At 40.3% G+C, this 20,273-nt stretch overlaps 1 protein-coding gene across 1 annotated transcript in view; it reads right to left on the reverse strand.

Annotated features, from left to right (window-relative positions):
• Positions 1-256: 256 nt before the first annotated feature.
• Positions 257-20,273, reverse strand: part of ARHGAP15 (Rho GTPase activating protein 15) — a 579,674-nt gene continuing 559,657 nt past the window's right edge. The window contains exon 15 of the mRNA XM_083153856.1: positions 257-2,153. Coding sequence (XP_083009982.1) covers positions 1,982-2,153 — 172 coding nt within the window. The 3' untranslated portion in view covers positions 257-1,981. The remainder of the gene's footprint in view (positions 2,154-20,273) is intronic.

Consider the following 20,273-nt stretch of genomic DNA (forward strand, 5'->3'; position numbering starts at 1 on the left):
AGTGCCATATGGTAAACAACCCCGTGATTGCTTAGCCCAAATTACCCCTCGCCAACATTGATTAGCGCATATTACCCCCCTGCCGCAATTGTTTTGCACTTGTTAAAACCCCCCAATTGATTGCTTTACACATATTCGCTCCCTTGGCTTGCTTGATTTGACTCCAAGAAACCTTGCACCGGCCATAGACATAACTAATATCACTTAGTGATTGAATTAAAGAAAACATGTTACTGTAAGTATACTAAAACCAAAATATTGCACCATTATTTTATTAAAGGAAAAAAAACAAATGTGTGATTTCCATGATGAGTGGAGGCTGCTGGTAACATGATCATTTTTTTCACAATATTTACACAAAATATGACTATCCTTTAATGATTATTACAACACACAATTGCATTATACATCCATGTCCCAAAACGTATCTTAACTTAGGAACAGTGAACAGCAATAAGTGGGTCTCTCCAGGTGCTTTGGCACTGCACAACCCAGCATGACCTATCACATTATACACATGCACTAACTTCAACAGTATGCCACGGTATGGTAGGACGTGTAGTCCTACGGCAGGTGCAGTCTACTTTACTGGCAACAAAACAGAGAAGTTTCAAACTGAAAAAAGTTTTCCTGATTTCCCTTCAAAATCACTAAGCTGCGTCTACACATTGCATTTAGCAGGATGCAGTCGAGCAGGATCCTATTTAGCAGGATGCAGTTTCTTGTGCCTACACATTGCTTTTTTGCAGGATGCAGCAGGCTTGTGTATACTGTATTTCCTCTTGAGTAAACATCCTACTAAACAGCTCCTGTTCGACTGGATCCTGCTAAATTGCAATAGAGTAAGTCCCTTGAAGGAAGAAGCACAGTGGTAGAAGTCACCTGTCACAGTGATAGAAGTTACCTGTTGGAGGAAGTTCAGTAATAAAATACTGTACGTCACTTCTAGCAAGTAGCGCAATGATAGAAGTCACCTGTAGTTAGACCCACATGTTAGAAGTCACAGGAATTTCTTCCTGCTACCAATGTATTGAATTTGTGTTGAATTTTAATTGTTATATTTAATTTTTAAGTCGCAAACAGTAATAAAAATAAAATCTTCATTGATAACTTATGTATAAACAAAGTCAAGGAAAAGGTTAAAACATTGGCTCAGTTAGTATAATGGCATGATATGATCAAATAAAACCAAGGATACATCACATATTTATTGAAAGCTAGGAAAACTGAGCATGCAGATTCTGTCACAAGTCGTCTTGTATGGTGCAAATGGAATCATATAGTCCAGATATAACTTCTGTGTACATGTAAAATGCAAGAGCTTTTGCACAGAGGAAAATGTCTGTATGTGTATCACAAATCAGGAAATGCCAGGTGAGTGCTCATTCTACACCCTCTTGATTCTCATGTAAATAGTTTCATGACATACATCATGCTAAATGAAACCTCATTCTGCCATGTGTGCATATGAGTAGGTACAGCTTAGCCCTTTGAAAATAATTCCTCCAAACTGCCTCTTTCTTCTGTTCAGGAGATTCCCAAAAATACCCCCTTCATATATGCCAGTGATGTCACAGTTATTGGCTCGCAACCCAAGGAGAGTTATGGCATTCTTGGACCTGTGGGCACTCTGTATACATAATTATATATATATGGATAACTTACACTCACAAACACCGACACTTTGGAGGGAATTCAGTCTAGGGCGAAATGTCACCATTTATTTTGAATATATACACCCGGTGGGATGTTCCTTATTTATATTATGAAAATGTATGTACGAATTATATAGCTTTACCTACATATAGTGATATATCACACTTCACTTGGTCATACTGTGCTGGACTACGTCAATTTGACAGAAAACAAACCCAAACAAAATTTAAAAAAATACTGATAAGTGCATAAAACATAAAGTGAAAAATAAAATTGATCTCCAAGTATTGTGAGTGATATAACATAAACAATCTGAAAAACAATTTCAATCAAAAATGGCATCAAATTCCATTAACATAAGGTCAACAATTTGGTTTTGATAAACCATGTAGACTGCCATGTTCCCTAGGTCATTATCTGGTCTCAGAAGAGTCGGTCCAAAAACAATCCCCAAACTCTGCGTCGACATTAGATTTGAAGATGCATTGACCACAATCCTGCGGAAATAACAATAAGATATATCAAATGACATTGCTGTATATCATATTGTAATATATTACTCTGTGGGGTTGAACGCACAATGACTGTAAATTAATGGAAAATAGTGCATACAGATGTAGCGCCTCTCAGCCAGCTCTACTCATTGATTCTGCATAAACACTGTGAGATTTCTAAGTATATGAAGCTACTTTTATTTTATATATAACATAATCAGCATTGTAGTTGAGCAGATCTACTGTATGTAGTATACAGCCACAAATCTAATCTAATGCAGTTTCACACTAAACAGATCTGCTGGGTTGCAATGCTGACGATCGCTGGTGGAGAGACGCTGCACATGACGGGGACGCGTGCATCCGATATACTCGGCAGGGGGTGGCAGAATCCCTGCCCGTCTCCGCTTCAGGGAGACGGGCAGGGTTAGAGGGGGGGGGAGCTTCAGGGGACCAGCAGCAGAGGGCAGCGGCAGGCTCTGTCAGAACGGGGTGCGCGTGCATCTCGTGCATGCACGCCCCCTTCTGGTGGATGGGGAGCGGCAGCAGATGGTGATAGAGTCACCAGGAGCAGCTCTAATGAGAGCTGCTCTATCTGTAGGTTCGCTAGGGTGCAGAATTGTACATATCCCTGTGGTTGGAATATCATCACCATCAGTACACGCTTGCACAAGCCCTATCAACAATGCAAAAGATCAATTTGCGAAGAGGTGTAATCAAGGGAGGCTCCAGAGGTGGGACTGCAGCACAATTTAACATTCAAATAGGGGAGCCACGCCCACTGCCCCAACTGTCATTCTCCCCTATTTGGATTTTTACCTGTGCTGCAGCCCCACCTCTGGAACCACCACTGGATGTAATTATGTGTAAGCCCAACTCTGCATAGTTCACAATTCAGTTGATGTGACTACATAAGAATGCCCCGATATCACTCAGTTATGCCGCTTCAACTTGCAAGTGGAGATTGCATATGGCTCTACATGGCCCATACTTCAGTATGCTCAGATATGAAGCATGTGCGGGGCGTAACCATGCAAGATAAATTTGCAGAATGTTATCTACTATGTCAATAAAATTCTACCTCCATTGGGAAAAATAGTTGATATATACACTGTACTTCTGTTGGATTTTAGTAACTCAGTGGATTTAGTGCAGGCTACTTAGATAAATTGGCTTCGAAAAACTAATTTCTAATAATTTTCATTTCTGGAACAGATGAAATCAGTAGCTGTCTGTATTTTCCAACACGTCTAAATCAAAATAACCATAATCAAAAGATTCTTATTACATTCCTAAAATAAAACATTGTTTCATGAGATGTAAAAGCAGCTAATAATTATTCCATTCTAGGCCAGATTACTGGCTGCATGTTTAATTTTAGCCAAAGCTGATGTTTTTCTTTTAAGCAGATAGATTTTGTTAACTAAAGAAAATTGAATGAAATTAATAGTTAGAGATTTTTGCTGAAGATATGCAATTATCTTCTTCTGGGCAGAAGTGGCAACAGAGGACCTCAGTGGCATAACAAGTGGTGCGTCCGGCGAACATCAAGGTGCACGCTTGCTGTCTGGTAGGAGTCTCCCCCTATTCCTTCTGTTGCTAATACCTATAAAACATTCATGAACTTAACTTGGGAACTCTCTGTTATTAATCACACTGCATTTATTAGATTTTAAGATGCTGACATACACAGGATTCAAACCTATCACCTAAGGAACTGAAGTCACTCACTCTAAATATCTAAACATTGAGCTTGTTTTCCTTGTATGGAAAGCTTGAGAATTCTAACTATTTGATGCTAAACTGCTACTTTGTGAAAAAACTATCAGCATTGCAACCCAGCAGATCTGTTTAGTGTGTAACTGCATTAGATAAGATGTATGGCTGCATACTACATAGATCTGCTCAACTACAATGCTGATTATATTTTATACAAAGTAAAAGTAGCTTCATATAGTTAGAAATCTTATTGTGTTTATGCAGGATCAATGATTAGGGTGTTTGACTGGAATGTAACAGGTTATGGATTCAAATCCTGAATGTGGCAGGAAATTCAAATGTGTTATTTACTAAAGGGTATTGTCACTGAATACAAACAAGCTCTCAAGTTACATCCATGAATGTGGTATAAAGAAGATTTGTGTACAAATCCATTTCTTGCATGTGTTCTATAAATTGTCGTTATGGCACAGTGTACCAAAAAGTAAATCAAATGGAAAAGCAGAGTAGTGGCCAAATCACAGCCCTGTCCATTGAAACACATATACAGAGACAGTATGGATGATGCAAGTGAGGTAGCTATAAAGACTGAATATGTAAATTAAATATACACAGAAATATATACAGATAACTGGCGGATGGAAGCCCAATGGTCAGAATACTGACGCTGGCATCCCAATGGAGGGAATCCTGACAGGGGTGCGGTAAGTAAACTTGCCTTCCCACAGCTACTCCTAAGCCTAACCCACCATTCGCACAGCCTATCCCTCCCTGATGGTGCCTAACCCTATCCTACCTACCCTGCAGTCTAACCGTAACTTTCCCACCCCACAGCCTATCCCGAAACCCAATCTAAGTGCCTAACCCTAGCTCTCCCTACCTGGAGCCAGTACAGGGGCTCTGTCTGGCATAATGTGTAATGGTGGCTCTTCCCAGCATAATGTTTAATGAGCTTTGTCTGGGATAGCATTTAACAGGGACCTCTCTAAGAAGGAGCATGACATGGGCTACAGTGGAATGGTTTCATTAGCTGCATTTGGCCCAGCTGTGGGAAATATGATATTATTTTCTACCACAGAGGTTATTTATAAAAGCACAATTTAATTGACTATATTTCTGTTAATGGGATAAAGTACCCACCCAGGGACTATAGGTGTGCTGCTATGAATTATTAGTGGGATACAGCACCCACACATAAACTACAGAAGGACTGTATATTTAAGGTCAAAATAGTACTGTGCACTCATTTTGACTGTATACCATTAATTAGATTACTTAGAAAAACATATATAGATATGGTGAGTTTCCTAGTAATACGATTAATTCTATTTTAATTAGAAATTACATTTGATTAGTTAGTGCACTAAATATAAACCTATTGGCAAAAATAGGTCATCATAATCTGTTAAGATAAGATAATATTTCATACTGTATAAAACGATTTGTGAGATATAACGGTATGGAAAAAACATTTAAATGTCACCTTAGTATTCAGAAAATGAAGGAACATCCAGGCTATCTACAATTTGTCGGTCTTAGGTGCAGTTTAAAGAACCTTTTTTTTTATTGTGCAATGTGTTTGCCGTCTGTTGGATTTATCAGGAATTTGTTTATTACATTGTGTTCTTAACAGTATAAGTGTGACATAACTAGGCAAAATTATATAAACACAAGAGCAGTTTGTTATAAACATGATGGAAGATGATCTAGGCACCATGGTTGCCTATGAGGCAATGAGCTTCAAGGGACAACAAAATGTAGGGAATTTATTAATAATATTTTTTTTTTTTTACTGCAGAGGTCTAAATTCATACACACTAGGCGATCTCAGCCACCGTTGATATAGTTTATAATATCATATTATATAATATTAGATTGTGTGAAGACACTGAATGATATCTGTAAACAATATATCTGTATCGTTCAGTGAAGTCACCGGGACCCATTGAACATGCGAGTCGTTTGGCTACATAGCCAAATTGACCTGCATGTTCTACCTACGGCAGGGGTCGTTAATGATGTGCGGGCGCATGCATCAGTAACGATTTTGAGTGTAAATGATATTGCTCACAATACCCTTTCTGAGCGATATCTTTTACTATATCCTCTATTATGTATGGGGTGTTATACTCTGTCATTAGAGCTAATGATGGAAACTGCAATTTCTTTCAGTATATTAGGTAGCCTGGCTGGATGGAGGTGGCCAGTTTTCCATCTGCAGAAAATGCAGCATATTAAATTTACATGAATGACTCATCTTACTGGTTATGTCCAATTGAGAAGCTTACAACATATACTGTGTGTAATTTTGCTTGCTTCCAATTGGTCAGTGGTGTAATGGTTAATTGAATGTGAAATGTGAAAGAAATGACCTTTTTTCTGCATAACTTTACCAGTGCATGTGTCCAGTTATCAGAATGGCAGGTATTTTTTCTGACACTACAGATATCAGGGGCATACACTTCCATAATATCAGCACTCCACCCCAAAGGAGGGGACATTTCCCTATTCCTTCCCATGTGAATGAAGCAGCAAACATGACATTTTTAGGACATGCTGGACGATCCAGCATGTCCAACCAATCGATATTACCAGATCAGTGGCCAGCAAAAACGCTGCAATTATCTATTTGATTTTCTGATATCTGGTGGAACGGCCAGATATGTTGTAGCATATGTTCCCTGCATAAGCAGTATCTTTTAAATCAAAGCTGCATGATTCCTCATATATCCTTGCTGTAGTCAAGTCAAACAGACTCTCTTGGTATGCCAAGTCCTGTGAGACTCTGCTAGAATTGGATGTCTTTAGCATCTTTTTTGATGAAAATGTGACTGACGCAATTTGATGTGACTAGGATGCAAAGAGGAGACTGTGCTGATTAATTGAGGCTCTGAATCTGCATTCAAAGTGCAACGATGCATCAACTGTGACTTTTTACCATGCCAAGTTCCATGCAGCAGCAGTTGCAGCACCATAGTAGGGGGAATCACTATCCACAAATAAAGGTACATGTTTGTAGTATATGTGCTGGATCTATACCCTGGGGATCGGCAGCACTGTAATTATCGGGACCCATGCGGCACCTAGGAATCAGCACTAGCCATCACACACTCTTAAGGCCACCCAAAGTCTCCTGTGAAAGTGGGACTCTTTGGAAAGGCAGTGAGTGAGGGCTTATGCTGATTCAAAGGTACTGGTTCCGCAGTGCTTTATATACAGGCTCAGTTGCACACAGTTGTATGTAAAATTAGCAGCACAATCTCCTGGTGCATCTAAGTTGCAATCACAATTTTTGCAAAAGAAAGGCAACTGGCGCCATGGGAGCTGCACTGGACCTGGCAGCTCACTTGCACCAGGCATCTCATACTGCATGGCATATTCAGTCTAGCTGTATGAGAACACGTCTGTAACCTTTAAGCTTGAGGTCCAGCCTAAAGCCATATTTTCCCAATATACACCCTTCTACCAACTAGTATATCCATAAATCTGAAAGAACCATCTGGAGAATCAACACGTTTTTGGAGATACCCAACTTCATTGTTGCCGGATAGAATACCTTCTCCCTAATTAACAATGGGGAGAATTTGGAAAGTAAATGCAATTATCAGATAGCTGTCGCTGGAGCTGAAGTGGTGGCATCTAACGGCGAATACGCACAACACTTTTGTTTGAAACCTTGCCCTAACGATAAAAATTAAACTGGAGATAAGATGCGACTGCCGGATTCAATAGGGTTTCTACCAACAAAACAAGATTGAAGGAGCGTACACATTCTTACAGTATTGAATGAAAAGGTTTAAATTGAACGACCAATGATTGTATAGGTGTGTATCCAGCTCTACTCTTGATCTCGAACTTCTGTCTGATAACTGGTGGAGGTGCGTCCCCTGAACCATATGGGACATTTTAATTTGTTTATCTGCATGTAACCCCTTCCATTTTTATACCATCGGTTGTATTTAAAATAATGTAGCCAAGATATCTTTTGCATTGAAATGATCAATTTTTTTCCAAGAAGCCTCACTCTCTAATGTTCATATCTGTCCCCGAATACATATTTGTCAAATCCAGGCAGAGGGTTTGTGTATGTATATGTATTTGAATTAGGAACCACACTGTATGAGAGATACGCACTGGGAAAAGAGATAAATTGTTGGAAGTAGATTGTGCCAATAATATTCTGTAGACTTTATCTGTAAGTGGTTCAGCAACTAGGCTGCGATCTTTCTTTGAACATGATGAAATGCATGGTAATCTTACAGTATGTGGGAAAGACTAGCCTATAAGTAGCAGACACATCCACACTCTGTTTACTGCAGCCATTGGGAGATGGATATATTGCTAGGATTCTGAATTAGTCAGATGCCATGTACAATTTTCCTACTTTGAAAAAAAAAATAAAGTATTTTCTAAAACATGAAAACAATAATCTAACAGCCTGGGCTATTGTACACAGAGGAGGTAAAATAACTTTAGCTGCGGTTTATAACATTTTTTTTTCAATAGAACTGTTTTGATTGTGTAACGGCAAAACATTTAGTGCATGCCAATTTTATTCCAGCTGTTGTTTAGAGGCAGAGGGAAAGCAGATTTTTATGACTTGTTTGGTTACATTTTAACTCTAAGGACGTATATTATCATCCAAAAATATAAACTAATAAGATTATCCATAAACTATCAGGTTCTTCCGCCTTCATACGATTCTGTAGGTATTAACCATTCTGAAAACAATGATGAATATAAAATCAAAGCAAGTCCATGGATCTCAGATTTGGCACACAGTAATTCCATGAAATACAGTATACTTCGCCATGCAATAAGGGGGTGGGGGTGTAAATACTTCTGCTAGTTTTTGTGAAGCACACATAATAAAAGCCACTGTTCCATCAACTTGAAGTTTCCAAAGATAGACTCAAATAAGAGCTGTGTTATGCTGTGCCATAGCTATTATGAGCCAAATTTATTTTTGTCTTAAGTAACACTGGAGAATATTAAAATGTGCTAAGGAATTTACTTGGTGCATACTGTATATATAGATTTTCAGTGATTTCAGAACATGACCATAGAACACACAGGTCAAGTTTTTAGAAAAGCAAAACAGACCTAGACCTTGGGTGGGAAAATTGTAATAGTGGTGGCCGGGGGTTAAAGTGAGGGGGAACTGAGTTCCACCACCTCTCATGGGGCCTTATTCTAGTTCACTCTTTCTGACAAATCCTTCTTGGATGGACAAAATCATGTGCACTGCAGGGGGGGGGGGGGGCAGATCTAAAATGTGCAGAGAAAATTAGATTTGGGTGAGCTATTTTGTTTCTGTGCAGGGTAGATACTGGCTGCAATATGGATCTCACTTTGAAGTAAAACCCCATTCAAATCGAATTCTCTCTGCACAAGTAACATCTGTCCCACCTGCAGTGCACATGGTTTTGTCCATCTAAGAAGGATTTTGTCAGAAAGAGTGAACTAGAATAAGGCCCATGGTGAGATGGAACATTTTAACCTTCACAGTAATTCTCACAGACAAGCATTCTAGTTTGCAGGGGGATGCCAAATACCCTACCACTGGCCCTGTCTCTGCCTAATGGGGGGAGAGGAGGGTGGTAATTAGGTGGCATAGAGAAATGAGTTCCCCCACCTCAGCATGACCACTTTAAGCCCTGGTGGTGGCTAACAATTGTATTGTCTATCAATGGGCCAGATGTATCAAGCTTTAAAAAGTGATAAAATGGAGAGTGATAAACCACCATCCAATCAGCTTAAGTGCCATTGGCTGGTTATTTATCACTCTCCGCTTTATCACTTTTTAAAGCTTGATATATCTGGTCCAATGATTTATAGGTTAGTTCAACCACAAAATGTTCATTTTCAGATATGAATCAATACATTGCTGTTTGATATCTGACATTCCACTGCAGCTCTGTACATGGTAAAAGTGATCCTTCCCTGGCATGGTTTGGGTCGGAAATGCAGGCTGTGAGGAACCTGACAGTCAGAAATTCGACAGTGGGATACCAATGGTGACGGTGAGTATGCTACCCCTGTGGTGCCAATAGGGGTCAGGAGATGAAGGTTGACAAGGGTGCTAGATGTCTCTACCACAGTTGTGGAACTATACAAGAACATGGGGCATATTTATTAAACTTAAGATGCAGAAAATCCCCTAAAAACAGTTGTTTTGAGAGCAACCACCCAAAATCTAAGCACACACAGGATGTAATAAGGGGTCACAGCAGACATCATGGTCTTTCCATTCTGACAGCAAAAACAGCCCTCATAGGTTTCTGTGAGATGCACAAAGCTTCCTCAGAAGTACCTCGTGTCTCTGTGATTTAATTACTGCAGTACTTCTTCGTTAGTTTCTCATGAATATTGGGACCGATTCACACGGCTGCAAATTCCTACATCTGCCAGTTATTGATGAACTGCGCATGCGTATTCTTTTCTCTATTTGCAAGCCGTTCAATAGGTGATGGACAGGAAGTAGGCATCATCGGGTGGTTACCGGCTGTTTCATGGGAATGTAAAAAAAAAAAGGCTAGGCGTGACAGACAAAATGCTGGGAGTGCCCAGGAAAATGCAGGCGTCCCCAAGCGTCTAAGGGAGGGTGTGTGACATCAGCAATAGGGCGAATATGCCTGTATTCATCTGAGATGTCAAGTAAGTCTGTGCGAGGACAGGGCGGGCAGCTGACATCCGGTGATGTCAGATGCCCCCCCCCCCCCGCATGTCCATCCTGGCCTCATTACCCTGGGAACTCACGCGTTCTCATGGGAACACCCATGAAACGCTGGGTGTTCCCATATGCTAATGGACCTGCCCGGCGCCCCCTGCCCTTTTCGGCCCCCTGCTCGGCGTGTAGGGTGCGTGTTCCCGGTGAACTGAAAGTTCGGCGTGGGCGCACACACCCTGCGTCTACACATATGCAGAAACGCGCCTGCAGATGCTTAACGTCAGTCCTCCGCGTGAACGCATGGAGGACCGAAACAATCTGAATAAGGTCGAATTGCAGGACGGCTCCTACCTTGTCGCTGGAATTACCCCCATTGTCCAGGTTAAAGAAAAGGCTGCTTAGCGATAGGGACACTTCATATATATTTAGATGGATTGTATCCTTGTTTAAATATTATGTTATTCACAGAGATTGTTCTGTTTTGAATAAAACATGCATTAAGGTCATACACAATGTTGAGCTAAAATGTCAGTGACTGCACAGAACAACATTATTCACAGCAACTGGAACGCAGACACCTCGGACGGCATTTCAAATCACTTTAAGCCTGATGCTGATATAATTTTGATTTAAACAGAAATAGTAAAAAGCCGACACTGTCATATTATGGAACTCACTCTCTGTACATGTGCGAACCACTTCTAGCAAAGCCAGATACAAACAATGCAATTGAATCCAAAAATGACTGATATAATTAAAGTCAAAACACAATTGAATACTGTCATGACAAAATGATAAGTGTGTGAAAGTAAATGAAACAAAGTATGATAGATTAAGCCAAAGCACAAGAGCCAACTGGGCTAACACAATGAGACGTACAATGGAGCCTGATGCATCCCCAAATGGTCATGTAGAATACAAGCAACAATGAATCTATTTCTGTATTTACTGTAGCTGCAATATACTCGTTTGTTTTTTTCCAGCAGACTTCTGCTAATCCTGACAACAGTCTCTCTCTCTCTCTCTCTCTCCAGTATATTTCAAAAAGAGAGAAAGTCTTGATCTGCCTTTAAGGCTGCGGCCCATAGAAGATAGCTAGGGCTGACAATTAGGCAGGGAATGGCTTCCCTCATGAAGAACCCTCTCTGCAAATCACAGCCCGGACTGGCAGTTCCACTGGGACTGGGAGCTTGTCCTGCAGGTGACCATCCATACGCCCAAAACATAGTTTATTATTTTTATTAGCCTCTGGCAAAGGCTCTCAGTAAATCTTTTACATTTGCAGACCCATTATGAGTCCGCTTCCTCTTCCTTGTGTCCCCCCCCCCCCTGGTAGTGCCATGTGTGGCTCCATCAAAGCGCACCTTCATGGACGCCTATGCTTGCTGGATGCTACACTGCCCACCACTGCCATTCCCAACTGCCACCCACAACTAAGGCCACCTACCCAGCAGCATGAGCTCTCAGCGTGTGACAGCATATGACAAGCATACACTGAGAGCACAGCACACATTCATCATGTAATTGTATGGAAATACTGTATTTTCCCCTGGATAGCAAAGAAATCATATATTAAATTGAGACATTCAGCTTCATTGTCCTCTAAACCAGGGGTTCTCAACCACGGTCCTCAAGTACCCCCAACATTGCACATTTTCCAGGTCACCTGGTAGGTGCACTCATTATTCACTGTCACATTTTAAAAGATCACAGATGGAGCTAATTATTTCACCTGTGATTCTGTGCGGAGACCCGAAAACTATTGGTGCTATTTGAGGACTGAGGTTGAGAACCACAGCTCTAAACTATCAATACAATTTACATATAGGGGCTAATGCAGAGTTGAATGAAGTCTGACATAATAACTACTGCATTTCATGGTTAATAAATCTATTTATGCCTTCATGTGCTTTTGTACACATCCATGCACATGGGAGTTTATTTATTAAGATGGGAGTTCTATTGAAGATGGGAAGTTGGGCAACCAATCAGAGTATAGTTATCTCTATTATCTTCTAAAAGGTGCTAAATACTGTAAATAAGTAGATTCTGATTAGTTGTTCATAGCGAGATCCCATCTCAACAGAACTCCCAACTTAGTAAATAAATCACCGGGTACAGTATCATACTTCCCAACTTTGAACATTGCAGGATCGGGACGTCTATGTAGCCCTGAAAAGGGGCGTAGCTTTGTGTAAAGGGGAAGTGGCTTCATAGAATTGTCCGCATCCACGAAGCCACGCCCCCATTTTGCCACTGGGGGTGCATGGTCAGCGCTCTGAGAGCTCCTAGCAATGCACCCTGTCCCTCCATCTCCTGTGATAGGGGGACTTCCAACCCCCTTCCGCGGAACACTTCCCATGAAAATAGGGACAGTTGGGAGGTATGCTGTACCATAGCTGTTATCATTAGAGAAGAGGTGCCCCCTTGGGAGCAGGAGCCCGGCAGCAGATGACTCCATTGCCTCCCAGAGTTCTGCCTCTGATATCACCTGTAGTTAAATGTACCCAGCTTCTTAGCATACACCATTTGGAAACATGCAAGATGTATTCGAAAAACTGACTTGTGCTCAATACTGCATCAGCCCCTAAATATGCTTCTATTTAAACTGAGCCAACTACCATTGATTTACATTTAGACTATTTTACTTAGGGAGAAATACATTTAATTTTAAAGATCTTTTGATACACACAGATATATGAATAATAAAACATATTATGAACCGGTGTTCTAGTGATTCATCGTTTAGACTCTGCTACGTATGAAAGAAATAGTCTTTGCAAAATAAATGGTATTAAATTGACTAATTGATTCCAGACAAGGGCCAGAAGATGCAGGTGGTGAGCTGCTAATGAAAGTCTATAAATCAGCAATGACAACCCTGATTCTTGTTTTCTTTATTTAAGAGCTACCTGCTCTGCAGCTATGCCATTGATCTGCATGAGCAGAATTAACACTTAGGACTGACTGAGAACCCAGTTTCTCTGTGTTAGCAGTGAAGGGATACACTTAATCCAATTTGACAGGCAATGCCAAAGATGCCAGTGGTAATTAATTAGCACGTAATTTAGACCGCAGCACAACAGGATATAGGAATCGGTGTTCAGTGCCATTTTCCCTTAGGCTTCATCTTATGGGGTCAGGTTTATGTCTGTTGCGTGTTGAAGGTCAGTATATAAATTGGCAGAGTGCCATGACACTGGCCGTTTCATGATAGATATGCTTCACCCTCGTAACTGCATCTGGCATGCATTGCTCAGAATGAAACCGTATTTCTATTACAGGAGAATTCTACACAAAGTTCTTCAATAATTCGGCAGAGACAGAGGTTTTTAGTGCCACTCCATTGTCACGCCCTTATGGTGTCCACTAGACAGCCAAATCATACTGTAACACATTTCATTTGCCGGTACGTTAGGCCATGTTATAGCCAACCTGTACAAGCAGCATGTGTTTCTATGGCTTTATAACACCTAGAACTGTGCAGTCTACCATCTAGATTAAGCCAGTAACTATTTTGTTAACCTCAGTTCACCCCACACCAACAGAGCATTTTCTGTTTTCCCACGCAATAACGGAAAAAGCTGAATCCTAAAAAAATGATGGTGTCCTATTTCCATCACTGAGCAATACAAATGTTCGATCCAACCCAATTAAAAGAGACTCCAGCCAGTATTATTGATCACATCCTTGTGTGGGAATAGTAACATGCATCCTGGTTCTTTTTCTACATGTTTACACTGTGCTATCACTTTACTGAGGCTCTTAGCTGTGCATTTGATTCCTCAGAGCTGTAGTTTCCCTCTCTGTGCTGGAATGGCAGCAATGTGAGGCTTATTAGGTGGATCTGCAATCCCTCCAATATTCATGGGTGAAACATGGATGATTGCGTAATGATCTGCTCACAGGCAGACTGCATTTTCTCGCCTACTCTTGTTGGAAAAATTCCAGCTGTAGGTCTTCTTGAGGCAACATGGGACAAAACAAAGATGCAATTATATGACCCCAGTTTCAACAATACACAGGGCCGAAAGGTGAGGTGTTTCAGCGCCCGGGGCGGCAGTCATTTGGTCGCCCACCCCCCCCCCCCCCCCCGGCGGGGGGGGGGACACACACACCAAATGACTGCCTTGGGGACAGGCAGCGGGGGTCCGGGGACTGGAGTAGGTTAACTCCGACTCCTAGCGCTGCCGGGTGGTGGGCGGGAAGCAGATTTTGAAAAGACTTGCCAGACGCTGATTGGCCGAATTCAGCCAATCAGCGTCCGGCAAGTCTTTTCAAAGTCATCAGCGCTTCCCGCCGCCAGGCAAATAGCTTTAGGAGACGGAGTGACGAGTGCGTGAAAGCTGCCGCTACACCAGTCCCTGGACCCCCGCTGCCAACATACCTGTGTGCAGCCAGCAGGGTAGGCAACGTCCAGGGGGCCGGCAGCTGACGTCCCACACCTTCCATGAAATGCATGGGCATGCTGCCATTTTTCCTGACACTCCCAGAAAATAAAAGGTTACCGCCAACCAATGTCCAGCATCCTGGTGATTGTGATTAGATCAATCGCAATTACAAACAAAATCATAGTGCTATGGATTATTTGAGAGATGTGGCCCCAAAATGGTATATTGCCTAGGACCCCATTCAGTGTCGGAAAGGGGGATTGAAGGGCCCACTGGGGAATGCGTAGGAGTACATGTTTAGGGCTATGGCCATTTTTTAAATAGGATTAACAAACCATTATAGACAGTGTTCCCTCTAAGCTGTGCGCATGTGCGTGCGCACACAACTCCACGAGCATGCACACAGACATTACAATAGAGCGCACAAAGCAGCAGTGGTCCCTTTTTGCAGTTGTGGACTCAATTAATGTGTGTTTTACCCATTAACTACATTGTGTGCTGTGTTTTGAATGTTTAAATGTTTAATATCATTTTGAAGTAAACTTAACACAAATGCTGAACATCATTTTCCAGTTATATATAAGTGACACACAAAAATTTTAAATTCCTTCTAAAGTTGCACAGCCAAAATCTTTTGCCGCACACAGCCTTCGTAAAATTAGAGGGAACATTGATTATAGAGTGCATTATCTGGTCCCTTTGATAACTGTATACAGTAAATATTGCTAGAGGCTGCATGATAATAAGAATATACAGCGTCCTGTGCAGTATAAGGTAATATATGAATAATGTATAATTCAAGTTCAAAGTCTGTAATCTGATCTTTAGAGGAGAAATTGGGCCCCCAGGTTTTGAGGCCCACCTTAGGTTGCCCTTGTAGGCTAGTCTGGCCCCAGTACTTTTTAACGGCAGTAAAAGATTTACTTGCTGTAAAGTTCTCATAGCTTTTCGGTTACTTTTGTAAATACGTCACAAATGGCAACCATTGCTGCCATTTTTGACAGCGAATATAAAATTATTACTAGAACGTCCATTTGACGGTATTCCCAACTGGATTCTAAATCTGTCTTTTATTAAACACAGGTTTACCATACACATAATACAAATATCATATTTAATTGTATTTTAGATTTTTTTGGGGGAAATATCATGCACAACACATTTTTGTAAAGGATTGAAACGTGTGACCATCTGATTAAGAAACCGTGGTAACCGCACGTCAAAGTTCTGAATGATGGTGTATTTGTTATACATTCTTCCTGATATTTAAAACATAGTATGCAAATGATGTTTTTGTTATACAGGGAAAATTCCTTCCTTTGACTTCAGTTGTGCTTATGTCTATGTTATAGTATTTATAATTATCATATCAAATAAGCGTAGCCTGAATCAAATTTGTGAATATTTTAAAATGCTGAATGAGGACTGCGAAAATAAACACCAGATTCTGTGTTCTCTGGGATAAGAAGGTAGAGTGAAAAAACCTGCTCTACTTGACCGCATTGTCATAATCCGCATACATAACTGCTTATTGGATCCAGCCGATATAGACAAGGGGACGACTGCTGGCTCCATGTTGTAATAATGATTCCCACAACAAAGTGAAGCCACTTTCTTCTCTATGTTTTTCTGACAGAATACATAAAACATTGGCTTTGTTTCATGTGACAAGCCATATTTTTACGTATCCTTGGTTTTTTACCTGTTCTCCTTAAATTGAGTTACTCAGTAGAAACCCATATAATCTAACAGCAGGAACATGTTTTAAATATTTCCTTTATTCTCGATAGCTAATGGTTAAGTACTGTGGGAAAATGCTTTTGAACCATGCAGGTTTGATGGATTGTAAACAGAGACGGATTAAAAATGTACAGTAGACCTTGTGTTCTGAGATAAGAAATAAAGGGGATTTGTGACATTTTCCATGTACAGTATATATTTCATGTACAGTACAATGGCAATAAAATGGTGTTTATTTGTATTACTTCTTATGCAAACTATCAAGTTAGTTTCAACATAGTATAACAGAGCAATATTGCGTATTGTGCCGCCCCCTTATCCTCTTCCTCTAATGTCACAAAGTGGGCCCCAAAAGCAGGCAACTGAACTAGGTGGTTCTCTGGTGGTTCTCCAGGCTGGCTTTCCAGACATGCTGCAAGCTAAATCTCAGTGTCCACATGAAGCAAGATTACCGCCTCATCTGCCTTGTGCACTATCACACATACTCTACCTAGTTAAGGCTAACTTTCCAAGACAGTTGCCCTATTAGATCCACTTACAAGAGAGGGGTGGAACAGAGTGTTTGCAGCCCTAAAGCCCCTTTTGTGTAGGGACTTAGCTCTGCTGTCCTCACCTCTGATGCACCTTCTCTTTTGGGCCCTGTAGGTAGCCACACTACCTGCACCCAGCATAGTTAATACCTGCAACCAGTTTAAAAAAATAAAACATACTGAAATGGTCATAACACATGTTGCAATGTCTTCCTCCTACAAAATGCATATTTTTCTATGTTACATGTATAGCAAAAAATGCAAACCAGCACATGCCAACTGAGATTAATTTGAGGTTTCATACTTGCTGGTTTTGTCATGAATTAATTTAGGCCTCAATTACAGTAGATCAGTCAATTTTATGTCACATCTCTCAGATGGAGGAGTTCATGCCCTATGCAGGGCATTTAATGGTCACCAACCATTGAATGATGTGGGTGTTACCCCGCAGGCTGCAAATGGATGTTTATGTAGAACATCCATTCGCAGCCAGTGCTTGCGAACACACCTTGCGAATGGTGGGATGGTATACTCGCAAGGCGTTGACTCGCAAGGCGGGGTTTGGTTGACTCGCAAGGGTGCGAATTTGCATCCGAGCGAATAAACCAGAATAACACCCCCATCCCATCCAACCTTGTTACTATTAGTGGGTGTGGCCTCACCACGGTTATGGTAATTACTCAAAAACATATGTCATGGCTGTATGCATTTTGTGTGCATTGGGTAAATTTTGCTCATGGTACTATGAATGATAACATGGCCGTGATCATGATGTCAATTATTATTGTTCTCCAAAAATACATATTTAATAAATATCTGTTTAGCTAATTTCAAAACTATGGGCATTATACAGCAATGATCGCTAATCAGTGAATTTGCAAATGGAGCAATTATCTAATGACTGCACATGCACTCCGTACGCATGCCCCACGCACAAGGGCAATTAGCGAAACAAAATGCGTATGGATCGGAAATGCAAAGCGGACGAGGTTGGCTGACAGGAAGCCGGCGTTTGGGGGTGGAAAACTGCCATTTATCATCCCTATGACTAAATACTATATACTGCTAAATGTTGTGCTTCCCATTAATGCTTCGTAAAGCACCGTAAACAATAGTCACAAAGTAAATATAAATATATTAAGGTATGATAAGCTATCACAGCATATGTCTGTGGAATCACTGTTTAAAGGACAGCAGAAATGTTATTAAAATTATACTGTATTATTGTATTTATTCTAATATATGCAGTTATGCATACAGTATGCGTGTGGATTTATTTATGGATGTATTTACTAGATATGGAATTATATTTGTTAAAAAATGATTCATTTAAATGCATTTACGTAACATACATTAAATCATTATAGCAAATCTAAAAAATGGTTTTATATAAAACACATCATTTTATGAAATTATATTTATTGCAGGATTACTATAATTGTTTAGTAATTATAGGACACTTGTGCTTTCAGTTGACCATTATGTTAGCTGCTAAGGTAAGATGACATAAACAGCCTGTTGGAACACATATTTGCTGATGATTATGACTTCTCAGTTACCACTTCTGTCATTACTAGTATCTATATTACACTAGTGTTGAATTCTCACTGGGTTTCCAATTGAAGATTTAGGTTAATTTTGTTTGGTCTAGACAGAACAAATATGTTTCCAGTGGCCATTTTAATCATTATTCTTCGTTTAAGCAGCTGTCAGCATAACTATCCCACTGAAAGATGTCCACAGTCTTTTCAACCCATTAGTGTATAACTATATACACTACATGCATCTCACCACTCTTGATTGATTAAATATAAATCGGTGTGTATATCATTATTAAAAGAAAATACCTGTTTTATATATGCTAATCAAGCAACATATGGAGGTGTTGCTCATAGCAACTATTAATTGTGCTTTTAATGCGCATCTAATCATGTCTAAAAATTATATCTGGAATCTGATTGGTCGTTATGGTCAACACTTCTGTTTTTCCTAATTGTAAAGTGGCAATCAGTTATAAAGCAAAACCAGCTTTCTAAATGATTGCCACTTTAACTTTAACATTGAACTTTCTAAAATCACATGAGTACCATAATCTTGGAACCTGTTACATAACCCCTAAAGTCTTTAATGCCATGGGGTCTATTCAGGATCAAAGGCTGGGTACTGCAGTGGTGGATACTTAAATGCAAATTTCTCTGGGATCCTTAACCTCTGCAACTTGCCCTGTAAGCAGCAATGTTCCCTAATACCTGCTCTACTTTTACATTGAAATAGTGCAACTATGATTGCAACATAGTTTTCTTAAGGAGCTCTCAGGTACACTTCATTAAAACTTAACATAACCAGGTATTAAGCCCAATTCACTCTAAGCAATATTGTAAACTATATCGCTCAATTTGGCTCTTTTGAGCGATATTGTGTATTTCGTACAGAAAACCAAATTACTTGGTGAAGCAGTTCACGGTAATTTGATGAATAACACGGGTCCTTTTTCTGTGTAAAAGGGTCAACCTGGGTCATAAATACTGAATTTACGACCCCGGAATTTTCTAGGGTTTATGACCCGGGTTCACCTTTTCACACAGAAAAAGGACCCATGTTATTCAGCAAATAACCGGGTTGAAATTTTGCTGTTCAGTGTGTAAAGGGGTCAGGCTGCCCCGCCAAAATGACCTGGCACTTTAATTGCTGGGTAATTCCTGGGACGTATGTCTAAGAGGGGTATTAGTGTATATCCCCCATCGTTTGTGCTGCCTGTAAATAAATAAATGTTCAACATTGACTGAGGGGCTTTAGAGTTAAAATGATATATAGTTTATATATATATATATATATATATATATTGTTTTAAGCCTGGATTATGAACAGTAATATCAGTGGCACTGTGCATTTTAGGTCTGATGTGCACTCTTTTTTTTTCAGCACTGAGTTTTATTATATAGATAACTCAGTGTTTAACCCCTTCCCGACATTTGACGTATATATACGTCATGGCCGGGAAGTACTTCCCGACACATGACGTATATATACGTCATGACTTCTAACTGTCACTGCGTCTAGAGACGCAGTGACA

Source organism: Crinia signifera, chromosome 7 (genome assembly GCF_055691185.1).
Source record: "Crinia signifera chromosome 7, ASM5569118v1, whole genome shotgun sequence".
NCBI lineage: Eukaryota > Metazoa > Chordata > Amphibia > Anura > Myobatrachidae > Crinia > Crinia signifera.